Genomic DNA, 13,246 nt, shown 5'->3' on the forward strand with positions numbered 1-13,246 from the left:
ACTAGTGTAGTCAGACATGTACTGTATATGGGGCAAATGGTCACTACTAGTGTGGTCAGACATGTACTGCATATGGGGGCACAGGGTCACTACTAGTGTGGTCAGACATCTACTGTATATGGGGGCACAGGGTCACTACTAGTGTAGTCAGATATGTACTGTATATGGGGGCACATGGTCACTACTAGTGTGGTCAGACATGTACTGTATATGGGGGCACAGGGTCACTAATAGTGTAGTCAGACATGTACTGTATATGGGGGCACAGGGTCACTACTAGTGTGGTCAGACATGTACTGTATATGGGGGCACAGGGTCACTACTAGTGTAGTCAGACATGTACTGTATATGGGGCAAATGGTCACTACTAGTGTGGTCAGACATGTACTGTATATGGGGGCACAGGGTCACTACTAGTGTGGTCAGACATCTACTGTATATGGGGGCACAGGGTCACTACTAGTGTAGGCAGATATGTACTGTATATGGGGGCACAGGGTCACTACTAGTGTGGTCAGACATGTACTGTATATGGGGGCACAGGGTCACTACTAGTGTGGTCAGACATGTACTGTATATGGGGGCACAGGGTCACTACTAGTGTGGTCAGACATGTACTGTATATGGGGGCACAGGGTCACTACTAGTGTAGTCAGACATGTACTGTATATGGGGCAAATGGTCACTACTAGTGTGGTCAGACATGTACTGCATATGGGGGCACAGGGTCACTACTAGTGTGGTCAGACATCTACTGTATATGGGGGCACAGGGTCACTACTAGTGTAGTCAGATATGTACTGTATATGGGGGCACATGGTCACTACTAGTGTGGTCAGACATGTACTGTATATGGGGGCACAGGGTCACTAATAGTGTAGTCAGACATGTACTGTATATGGGGGCACAGGGTCACTACTAGTGTAGTCAGACATGTACTGTATATGGGGGCACATGGTCACTACTAGTGTGGTCAGACATGTACTGTATATGGGGGCACAGGGTCACTACTAGTGTGGTCAGACATGTACTGTATATGGGGGCACAGGGTCACTACTAGTGTGGTCAGACATGTACTGTATATGGGGGCACAGGGTCACTACTAGTGTGGTCAGACATGTACTGTATATGGGGGCACAGGGTCACTACTAGTGTGGTCAGACATGTACTGTATATGGGGGCACAGGGTCACTACTAGTGTGGTCAGACATGTACTGTATATGGGGGCACAGGGTCACTACTAGTGTGGTCAGACATGTACTGTATATGGGGGCACAGGGTCACTACTAGTGTGGTCAGACATGTACTGTATATGGGGGCACAGGGTCACTACTAGTGTAGTCAGACATGTACTGTATATGGGGGCACAGGGTCACTACTAGTGTGGTCAGACATGTACTGTATATGGGGGCACAGGGTCACTACTAGTGTAGTCAGACATGTACTGTATATGGGGGTAAAGGGTCACTACTAGTGTAGTCAGACATGTACTGTATATGGGGGCACAGGGTCACTACTAGTGTGGTCAGAGTCATGGGGGTACAAGGCATCACAGAGTAACTGACCCAGTCTCACCTGTAGTAATGATGGGGTGCGCTGTGACGGGGGTCCGGCCTGTTGTCCCCCGGCTGTCTGTGCTCTTGGCTGAGGTGTCACTTTGTGGGTTTCCTGTGGTTTTGGTTTGTGAGGTGGAGGTCACTGGAAGGAGGTTACTTGTGGCGGTGGTAAAGCTGGGAAGCTGTGATTGGCTGACGCCTGCTCCTCGCACAGCGAGATTCTGTACCTGGGAAGAAGATGGCAGGATCTGCACCAGGAGCTCACTGGGCTCTCTTTACCTCCATGCCCCTCCAGGGATAGAGTCACTTACCTGAGAGGAAGTTCCTGCACTGACCTCAGATGGGATGCTGCTCACAGTGGCAGTCGGAGTAAAGATTAGCTGAAAGAAATAACATATAGGAAGCGGACATCACCACAAGGCCATACAGTGCAAGAAACCCAGGGACCAACATCTCCCGCTACTCTGCACGCAACTCCCCTTATTACTGCCCCAGATCCACCTTTAGAGCCACCATCAGGGCAGTAATTCAGTCAGGGACCCAGAACAATATTTAAAGGGGTCCTCCGCCCCTTGACATCTTATCCCCTATTCAAAGGATAGGGGATAAGATGTCTGATCGCGGTTTCTGTGCAGCACCCAGTGTTCGTCTAGAACACTGGGTGCCAGCGGCGGGGGTCGTAACATCACGGCCACGCCCCTCGTGACGTCACGTCACCCCCCTCAATACAAGTCTAAGGAAGGTTGACTTGCAATGGGGGCCAAAATTCGGAACAAAATGGGGCAGAGGAGTACCCCTTTAAAAAAAAAAAAGGGGCCTGCCATGGCCACCACCTGCTTCCCACAGTCTGTACTAGCAGAGTGCTGATCTAACTGATTAAAGGGGTACTCCACTGGCCAGTGTTTGGAACAGGCAGGCTGTACTAGCAGAGTGCCGATCTAACTGATTAAAGGGGTACTCCACTGGGCAGTGTTTGGAACAAGCAGTCTGTGCTAGCAGAGTGCTGCTGATCTAACTGATTAAAGGGGTACTCCACTGGCCAGTGTTTGGAACATTTAGTTCCGAATGCTGTGTGTGCGCTGCTGGGGGTCGGCCACACCCCCTCATTACATCAGGCCACGCCCCTCAATGCATGTCTACGGGAGGGGGCATGGCGTGTGAGTTATAGTGTGAGAGACGCTGATTCCAACGATATTTAAATTTTTTCCCTATGTAACCCCATTCCCGAGTTATGCCTTAAAATACAAATATGTAAATGAAGTGGTTTGAAGCACTCTAGATCCGCTCCGCCCAAACCAATCACATGATCATAAGCATCACAGGTCCCGGTCGGGCAGTCACTGATGCTGTGTTGTGTGTGGAGATCTCTGCTCCTCAGTGACTGCCTCACCAGGACCTGCTCTGTATCTGCTACATGCTGGAGGTGTAGGACCTGTGATGATGTCACAATCATGTGACCTGTACATGAGGGGGTGGAGCTTATCAGTGCAAGATAGAAGAGAAAGTGGCTAAAGGACCTGTGATCATGCTGATCATGTGACAGGAGTGGGCAGAGCATGTCTAGAGTTACATGTTCCCTGTATAGAATGGAGCTGGGTCATGAATTTATAAAGGGGGCGTTGCACTGGGCGGAGCTGGGCAGGCAGAAGACTGCACCAAGGTGCTGGGAACACATCCAGTGCACTTCATTTGCATATTTGGATTTTCAGGCATAACTCAGGAACAGGGCCATGTAGGAAAAAAAAGGTAAACAATGTTGAAATCAGTGTCACCCACACAATTATCCTGTACCAACAGGTTGGTGCGGGTGACGCTGGTGACAGATTCCCTTTAATTGATTATTTGGATATTGACTGCGATCCCTTAAAGACATAGACCCAAAGACAGCTGTAAACATAACAGACTGACATTGGGGCGCAGGAGGCCATTGACCAGTGCCTGGCATTGTGAGAGTAGTCACATGTGGCTTGTTTCCAGGAGTGGAGTATAAGGGCCCCATAGACATACATGTCACGTTTTCTAATTCCACCCACCCGCTAGTATATTTTGTTTCACACACATTCCCCAGCAATGCGATCAAACCCACCATCTGTGCTCGGAGATACATCTGAGCCTGGTTGGCGCTCAGGCCCGGAGACGCGGTGTTTCCAAGGAGCACGGCCTGCTGAGCGATCCCTGAGGACGTCGGGGGCGCGGAGCTGATCGTCTGTGGACGCTGGATGATCTGAAGAAATGACGGAAAATACCAATCAGCACCTAAATGTACTGTACGGGTAGGGTCACACGTAACGGATCCACAGCATATTTTACGCTGCAGATCCGCCGGGGACCCAACCCATAGCGTGCCTCCAGCTGTTGCCACCTTCCGCCCCCAACTTGCCCTCTGGCCTGCTCGCAGCAGCAATTCGCAGCTCCGAGCAGCCACACAGAGGCCTGCGATGTCTGGATACACTGCGTGGCGGATTGCCGCTGCGAGCAGGCCAGGGTGAAGCAGGGTGGGGGGGGGGGGGGGGGTGGTACCAGCTGGAGGCACACTATATGTCGGGCCACCGGCAGATCCACAGCGTAAAATAAGCTGCAGATCTGTTACGTGTGACCCTATCCTACCTCAATAGACAAAGGGAGGGGGGGGGGGGTATCATTGCCTGTGTAAATCCTGCATGTTGCAAAACTAAAACTCCCAGCATGCCCGGACAGCCAAAGGCTGTCCGGGCATGCAGGGAGTTGTAGTTTTGCAACAGCTGGAGGCACCCTAGTTGGAAAAAACTGGCTCTAAAAATGTGTGGCTTAGATCTAAACTGGTTCTGAGCTGCCGGGTAAATCAGTAAGGCTGGGTTCACACTGTGGAATTTCTGGGCAGAATTTCTGCCGAAGATCGCGCGGGCGGCACTAGGACCGCACGGACTACATTGCCGTCCCTATAGATGGCAATGCATTTCTTAGCAGATCTCCCACAAGATCCACCCAGAAATGCATTGCAGTCTATGGGGGCAGCAATGCAGTCTGCTCGGTCCTAGCGCCGCCGGCTTGATCTCCGGCAGAAATTCTGCAGTGTGAACCTAGCCTAAAAACCTACCGTCAGTGGCTGGGGTGGGGTCTGCTGAGAAGTGCTGACTGCGGGGGGCGCTCTGCTGGCGGCTATGTTGGCCTAGAAATAAAGCAGAGGTTATCTACCTGTGTGGACTTCGGAGAATGTAGACAACCTACCCGGAGGATGAAGCGCTCACCTGCTGGGCCGCGGCCAGGCTCTGCAGCTGCGCGCTGCTCAGGTGCTGCTGTTGCTGCTGCTGCTGTAGCGCTGCGGTTTGCAGCATCAGGTGCTGCTGCTGAGCTGCGTACATCTGCTGCAGATACTGCGCTGCTGTGTTGGGCTGGCGGGACAGAGCCTGTTGGATCACCTGTGTGGGGCAGAATCAGAAAGACGGCAGAAGTTATAGATAGGAGCGCATCACTTCTTATTATATACAGTTATTATTGAACAGGCCAACCATGATTTTAAGGGGTATTCCGGGAAACTAAAACCTAGCCCCTACTCCCAGGATAGGGGATAAGTGTCTGGTTGTGTGCTGAGCTCTGGGACTCCCTGCAATCATCTGTATGGGGCCCCACTAATTACCCATTCTTAGACCGCTCCGGGCCCCCCCCACCCTCAGAGACAAGCAGCCAATCAGCAGCTGAAACCAGACCCCCCCAGCGGTTGGATCTCCCGTGCATAGGGGATCAGTTTCCACCCTCCAGAGTTACCTTTTAGGAAAGGGCAGAAAATGTCAGAAAATGGGCAGAATGTCCGACCGTAAGGCTAGGTTCAGACTACGGAATTTCCGCCTGCAATTCCTCTCTGAAATTGCAGGCGGAAATTCCGCTTGCTAAAATGTATAGTGTAGTGAATGGGTTTCCATTCACAAATTCACACTTCGGAATTTGTGAAGCAGAATTTGTGAATGGAAAATCTGCTTGGAAATTTCCGCCTGAAGAAAGGCGTTGCTCTTTCTTCAGGCGTAAATCCTCACGGAACACATTGCAGTCTATGGGAGACTGCAGTGTCCGCGCGGTCCTAGTGCCGACTGATTCAGTCAGCGCCGACCACACTCGGAATCTCCGGGCGGAAATTTTCTGCCCGGAGATATCGCAGTCTGAACCTAGCCTAATTGTCCAGGCGGACATTATACAAATTTGAATGTTCCGGCGAGCGCTAGGGCCATAGGGAAATTCCGTTATTTGAACATAGCCTTAGAGGGGTTATTCTCAAGTTATCCCCTATGCATCATAAGAAAAGCCCCTCCCACCTGACTATACACCTACCCCCCATCTGATAGACTACTGAATTGTGGTGAGTTCAAGAATTTAATAGGGATCGACCGATATTGATTTTTTAGGGCCGATACCGATAATCTGTGGACTTTCAGGCCGATAGCCGATAACTTATACCAATATTCCAGTATAAGTTATCGCCTATTTCTCAACCCCCCCCCCCCCCCCCCCCCCGGCAAAAGCCGCTGCAGATCAATGATTTAAAGCGGGCGCTTTAAATCAATGAACTGCAGCAGCTTTTGCGGGGCCAGAGACCGCTGCCGCCACCCGCTTCTTTCCCCCTGCCTGTCCTGGGGTCCTGAGTCCAACCACCGCTGCTGCTGCCCCATTGCCTCCCCCATCCCCGGTTTTATAATTACCTGTTCCCGGGGTCCGCGATACTTCTGGCTCCGGCGGCGTCCTGAGCGGTCACTGTGCGCACTGACGGTGATGTCGCGTTGTGGACGTCACTCATCATTGCACAGCGCACAGGACGCCGCAGGAGCCAGAAGTAGTGCCGATCCCCGGAACAGGTAATTATAAAACCAGGGATGGGGGTGGCAATGGGGCAGCGGCGGCCTCTGGCCGGGGCAGTGCGGTGGGGTGGTGCGTGGGTGGCAGTGCGGGGCACGGTCGGGGACGGGGAATTTTCTTCAAGGTAATTGCAATATCGATAACGTCCAAAATCATGAATATCGGACGATAATATCGGCCAAACCGATAATCGGTCGATCCCTAGTATTTAATTCTCATTAAAGGGGTATTCCAGCCTTAAATATCTCCAAAGGATAGGGTATAAGATGTCTGATCGCAGGGGTCCCACCGCTAGGACCCCCGCGATCTCGGTGCAGCCCCAAACATTCTGTGCTGTGCGCTGCTTCAGAAACCGAGACGTGGCGTCACTGCCACGCCCCCTAATTACATCTCGTCACACCCCTTCCATGCATGTCTATGGGGGGGGGGGGGGGACATGACGGCCATCAAGCCCCCTACAATAGACATGAATGGAGGGGGCGTGGCCGTGACGTTACATCTCGTGAATGATGGTGGCTGCACCCAAAGGATAAGAAGTCTAAGGATGGAGTACCCCTTTAAGACTATGTTCACTTTCCCGGAATTCTGGCAGAATTTCTAAGGCTATGTTAACACAGCAGAATCGCCCGCAAAATTAACTGCACACCGAATTGAAAGGGGATTCCAATGTCGCAATCACACGGCAGAATTTCCTCCTCTGCAAAAAATATTGTGTGTGTCGTTAAATTTTGAAGAATTCCAGGCAGAATCACACTGCACTCAATGGGGGCTTTGAATTACGGCAAAATTCTGCGGTTTGAGCACATAAAAATTCTGTCTGGGCATGCTGGGAGTTGTAGTTTTGCAACAGCTGGAGGCACCTTGGTTGGGAAACATCGCATTAATACATAAATGTGCAGCCTGGGAGTTGTAGTTTTGCAACAGCTGGAGGCACCCTGGTTAGGAAACACTGATAGCGACCAACATGTCAGGTATTTAAATATGTATATTGTGTATGGGACAGCGTCCCTTTAAATATTTAAAGGGACGCTGTCCCATACACAATATACAGTGATGGATGTCCTATCAGTGTCCAGCCCATCCCCCAGCATTGTTTCCTCTTGTGGCCTCCACCAGGCACATAGGAGGTTAACTGAAGTGGACAGGTCAGGAGTAAGTCAGGAAGGCACACAAGTGGTTCATTTTTTGTGAAGGCAGGAAGGTCAGAGGTTAAGAGGGGTGAAGGGGTGAAGTTACCCCCCTCATATAACCTGACACAATGTGGTCTTGTATAGAGGAGGGGGTCTCCTCCAGGATGTGGGGGCTCATCTATCACTGTCCTCCTCTTCTCCCAGCCCAGTGATAGCTCCTCCATCATCCCCAGTCAGCACAGGAAAAGCAGATCAGGTAACCAACTGGTCCCAGTGATAATGGGTACTGGGGGGGTCACATGACATCACATAACAGTGCAGGAAGGTATAGGGGGGTCACATGACATCACATAACAGTGCAGGAAAGTATAGGGGGGGTCACATAACCTCACATACAGTCATGGCCGTAAATGTTGTCCCCCCTGAAATGTTTCTATATAATGAAGTATTCCTCACAGGAAAGGATTGCAGTAACACATGTTTATTCCCTTTGTGTATATATATATATAGATCTCCTCTCCTCTGTATATATATATTGCAGTAACACAGGTTTTGCTATACACATGTTTATTCCCTTTGTGTATATATATATAGATCTCCTCTCCTCTGTATATATATATAGATCTCCTCTCCTCTGTATATATATATATATATATATATATATATATATCTTCTCTCCTCTGTATATATATATATAGATCTCCTCTCCTCTGTATATATATATATATTGCAGTAACACATGTTTTGCTATACACATGTTTATTCCCTTTGTGTATATATATATATATAGATCTCCTCTCCTCTGTATATATATATATATATATATATATATATATATATATAGATCTCCTCTCCTCTGTATATATATAGATCTCCTCTCCTCTGTGTATATATATATATATAGATCTCCTCTCCTCTGTATATATATATAGATCTCCTCTCCTCTGTATATATATATTGCAGTAACACAGGTTTTGCTATACACATGTTTATTCCCTTTGTGTGTATTGGAACTAAACCAAAAAAGGAGGAAAAAAAGCAAATTGGACATAATGTCACCAAACTCCAAAAATGGTCCGGACACAATTATTGGCCCCTTTCATAATTGTGGATAAATCAGATTGTTTCAAGCATGTGATGTTCCTTTATACTCACCTGGGGCAAGTAACATATGTGAGCAATATAAAAATCACACCTGAAAGCAGATAAAAAGGAGAGAAGTTCATTTAGTCTTTGCATTGTGTGTCTGTGTGCCACACTAAGCATGGACAACAGAAAGAGGAGAAGAGAACTGTCTGAGGACTTGGGAACCAAAATGGTGGAAAAATATCAACAATCTCAGGGTTACAAGTCCATCTCCAGAGATCTAGATTTGTCATTGTCCACAGTGCGAAACATTATTAAGAAGTTTACAACCCATGGCACTGTAGATAATCTCCCTGGGCGTGGACGGAAGAGAAAAATTTATGAAAAGGTGTCAATGCAGGATAGTCCGGATGGTGGATAAGCAGCCCCAAACAAGTTCCAAAGATATTCAAGCTGTCCTGCAGGCTCAGAGAGCATCAGTGTCAGCGCGAACTATCCGTCCACATTTAAATGAAATGAAACGCTCTGGAGGAGACCCAGGAGGACCCCACTATGGAGGAGACCCAGGAGCACCCCACTATGGAGGAGACCCAGGAAGACCGAACTATGGAGGAGACCCAGGAGGACCCCACTATGGAGGAGACCCAGGAAGACCGAACTATGGAAGAGACCCAGGAGGACCGCACTATGGAGGAGACCCAGGAGGACCGCACTATGGAGGAGACCCAGGAGGACCCCACTATGGAGGAGACCCAGGAGGCCCCCACAGAATGAGGCCTACAAAGAAAAGAGCACAGTACCTACAGTGACATATGGGGGAGGTCAGTGATGTTTTGGGTTGTTTTGCTGCCTCTGGCACTGGGGGCCTTGAATGTGTACAAGACATCATGAAATCTGAGGATTACCAATAGATTTTGGGCCGCACTGTACAGCCCAGTGTCAGAAAGCTGGGTTTGTGTCCGAGATCTTGGGTCTTCCAGCAGGACAATGACCCCAAACATACGTCAAAAAGCCCCAGAAATGGATGACAACAAAGCGCTGGAGAGTTCTGAAGTGTCAGCAATGAGTCCAGATCTAAATCCCATTGATCACCTGTGGAGAGATCTTATAATTACTGTTGGGAAAAGGCGCCGTCCAATAAGAGACCGGGAGCAGTTTGTAAAGGAAGAGTGGTCCAACATTACGGCTGAGAGGTGTAAGAAGCTTATTGATGGTTGTAGGAAGAGTGGTCCAACATTCCGGCTGAGAGGTGTAAGAAGCTTATTGATGGTTATAGGAAGAGTGGTCCAACATTCCGGCTGAGAGGTGTAAGAAGCTTATTGATGGTTATAGGAAGAGTGGTCCAACATTCCGGCTGAGAGGTGTAAGAAGCTTATTGATGGTTATAGGAAGACACTGATTTCACTTATTTTTTTCCAAAGGGTGTGCAACCAAATATTAGGTTAACAGTGCCAATAATTGTGTCCAGCCCATTTTTGGAGTTTGGTGACACATTTGCTTTTTTCCTCCTTTTTTGGTTTAGTTCCAATACACACAAAGGGAATAAACATGTGTATAGCAAAACCTGTGTTACTGCAATCCTTTCCTGTGAGGAATACTTCATTTTCCTGAAACATTTCAGGGGTGCCAACATTTACGGCCATGACTGTAACAGTGCAGGAAAGTACAGGGCAGTCACATGACTACATAATAGTGCAGGAAGGTAGTGGCTGGTCACATGACATCACTATGCAGGCAGGTACAGGGCAGTCCTATGACAGTGCAGTCAGGTACTTGGCACTAAAATCACATAAAAGTACAAACCGGTACTGGGCGGTAACATGACATCATTGTGTAGACAGGTACTCGGCAGTCACATTACAGTGTAGACAGGTACTCGGCAGTCACATTACAGTGTAGACAGGTACTCGGCAGTCACATTACAGTGTAGACAGGTACTGAGCAGTCACATTACAGTGTAGACAGGTACTGAGCAGTCACATTACAGTGTAGACAGGTACTGAGCAGTCACATTACAGTGTAGACAGGTACTCGGCAGTCACAATACAGTGTAGACAGGTACTCGGCAGTCACATTACAGTGTAGACAGGTACTGAGCAGTCACATTACAGTGTAGACAGGTACTCGGCAGTCACAATACAGTGTAGACAGGTACTCGGCAGTCACATTACAGTGTAGACAGGTACTGAGCAGTCACATTACAGTGTAGACAGGTACTGAGCAGTCACATTACAGTGTAGACAGGTACTCGGCAGTCACAATACAGTGTAGACAGGTACTCGGCAGTCACAATACAGTGTAGACAGGTACTGAGCAGTCACATTACAGTGTAGACAGGTACTGGGCAGTCACATTACAGTGTAGACAGGTACTCGGCAGTCACATTACAGTGTAGACAGGTACTCGGCAGTCACATTACAGTGTAGACAGGTACTCGGCAGTCACATTACAGTGTAGACAGGTACTCGGCAGTCACATTACAGTGTAGACAGGTACTGAGCAGTCACATTACAGTGTAGACAGGTACTCGGCAGTCACATTACAGTGTAGACAGGTACTCGGCAGTCACATTACAGTGTAGACAGGTACTGAGCAGTCACATTACAGTGTAGACAGGTACTGAGCAGTCACATTACAGTGTAGACAGGTACTCGGCAGTCACATTACAGTGTAGACAGGTACTCGGCAGTCACATTACAGTGTAGACAGGTACTCGGCAGTCACATTACAGTGTAGACAGGTACTCGGCAGTCACATTACAGTGTAGACAGGTATTGGTAGGACAGGAATACTTACGAGTAATCAGGTTTTAGAGAGGTTTCATCTAGTGTGCGCTGTATCCCGTGTGCGGTGATGGTTCTTCTGCCAGAGATCAGTTCGATATCAGCAATGCCTCTGTCCGGGATCAGTGTGTGTTGTGTTCAGTGTGTGTTGTGTTCAGTGTGTATTGTGTTGTCTTCAGTGTGTGTGTTGCCTTCAGTGTGTGTGTTGTCTTCAGTGTGTGTGTTGTCTTCAGTGTGTGTTGTCTTCAGTGTGTGTTGTCTTCAGTGTGTGTTGTCTTCAGTGTGTGTGTTGTCTTCAGTGTGTGTTGTCTTCAGTGTGTGTTGTCTTCAGTGTGTGTGTTGTCTTCAGTGTGTGTGTTGTCTTCAGTGTGTGTTGTCTTCAGTGTGTGTTGTCTTCAGTGTGTGTGTTGTCTTCAGTGTGTGTGTTGTCTTCAGTGTGCGTTGTCTTCAGTGTGTGTGTTGTCTTCAGTGTGTGTGTTGTCTTCAGTGTGTATTGTATTGTCTTCAGTGTGTGTTGCCTTCAGTGTGTATTGTGTTCGGTGTGTGTTGTCTTCGGTGTGTGTTGTCTTCGGTGTGTGTTGTCCCCGGTGTGTGTTGTCCCCGGTGTGTGTTGCCTTCGGTGTGTGTTGCCTTCGGTGTGTGTTGCCTTCGGTGTGTGTTGCCTTCGGTGTGTGTTGCCTTCGGTGTGTGTTGCCTTCGGTGTGTGTTGCCTTCAGTGTGTGTGTTGCCTTCGGTGTGTGTTGCCTTCGGTGTGTGTTGCCTTCGGTGTGTGTTGCCTTCGGTGTGTGTTGCCTTCGGTGTGTGTTGCCTTCGGTGTGTGTTGCCTTCAGTGTGTGTGTTGCCTTCAGTGTGTGTGTGTTGCCTTCAGTGTGTGTGTTGCCTTCAGTGTGTGTGTTGCCTTCAGTGTGTGTGTTGCCTTCAGTGTGTGTGTTGCCTTCAGTGTGTGTGTGTTGCCTTGTGTGTGTGTGTTGCCTCTGGTGTGTGTGTGTTGCCTCCAGTGTGTGTGTGTTGCCTCCAGTGTGTGTTGTCTCCAGTGTGTGTTGTCTCCAGTGTGTGTGTTGTCTCCAGTGTGTGTTGCCTTCAGTGTGTGTTGCCTTCAGTGTGTGTGTGTGTGTTGCCTTCGGTGTGTGTGTGTGTTGCCTTCGGTGTGTGTGTGTTGCCTTCAGTGTGTGTGTTGCCTCCAGTGTGTGTGTTGCCTTCAGTGTGTGTGTGTTGCCTTCAGTGTGTGTGTGTTGCCTCCAGTGTGTGTGTTGCCTTCAGTGTGTGTTGCCTTCAGTGTGTGTGTTGCCTCCAGTGTGTGTTGCCTTCAGTGTGTGTGTTGCCTTCAGTGTGTGTGTTGCCTCCAGTGTGTGTGTTGCCTTCAGTGTGTGTGTTGCCTTCAGTGTGTGTGTGTTGCCTCCAGTGTGTGTGTGTTGCCTCCAGTGTGTGTGTGTTGCCTTCAGTGTGTGTGTGTTGCCTCCGGTGTGTGTTGTCTCCAGTGTGTGTGTTGCCTCCAGTGTGTGTGTTGCCTCCAGTGTGTGTGTTTCCTTCAGTGTGTGTGTTGCCTCCAGTGTGTGTGTTGCCTTCAGTGTGTGTTGCCTTCAGTGTGTGTGTGTTGCCTCCAGTGTGTGTGTTGCCTCCAGTGTGTGTTGCCTCCAGTGTGTGTGTTGCCTCCCCCGGGAGGAGTTGTGTATGAAGCCCCTCTAACCTCCTGCCCCCTTCTGGCATTTTGCCTACAGACCATACAAAGAGCAGAGAGGAGGAGGGTGGAGACCCCAGACCCATGTGCTTACACTGACCCCAGTACAACAGGACTGTGAGCTCCGGGCCCCAGCATGGCCGTCAGTGTCACATGATACAATGCTGCATTATTAATAGGCTCCTGGAC

The 13,246-nt window shown here is 49.1% G+C and overlaps 1 protein-coding gene across 3 annotated transcripts in view; it reads right to left on the bottom strand.

Annotated features, from left to right (window-relative positions):
• PHC2 (polyhomeotic homolog 2) overlaps positions 1 to 13,246 on the bottom strand; it is a 72,580-nt gene that overhangs the window by 38,303 nt on the left and 21,031 nt on the right. For all 3 annotated transcript variants that reach the window (XM_056543671.1, XM_056543670.1, XM_056543669.1), the window contains exons 3-7: positions 4,784 to 4,954; positions 4,633 to 4,704; positions 3,643 to 3,780; positions 1,868 to 1,936; positions 1,576 to 1,783 (exon numbers count right to left, since the gene is read on the bottom strand). In XM_056543671.1, coding sequence (XP_056399646.1) covers positions 1,576 to 1,783; positions 1,868 to 1,936; positions 3,643 to 3,780; positions 4,633 to 4,704; positions 4,784 to 4,954 — 658 coding nt within the window. The remainder of the gene's footprint in view (positions 1 to 1,575; positions 1,784 to 1,867; positions 1,937 to 3,642; positions 3,781 to 4,632; positions 4,705 to 4,783; positions 4,955 to 13,246) is intronic.

Source organism: Hyla sarda, chromosome 10 (assembly GCF_029499605.1).
Source record: "Hyla sarda isolate aHylSar1 chromosome 10, aHylSar1.hap1, whole genome shotgun sequence".
NCBI classification, from domain to species: Eukaryota; Metazoa; Chordata; class Amphibia; order Anura; family Hylidae; genus Hyla; species Hyla sarda.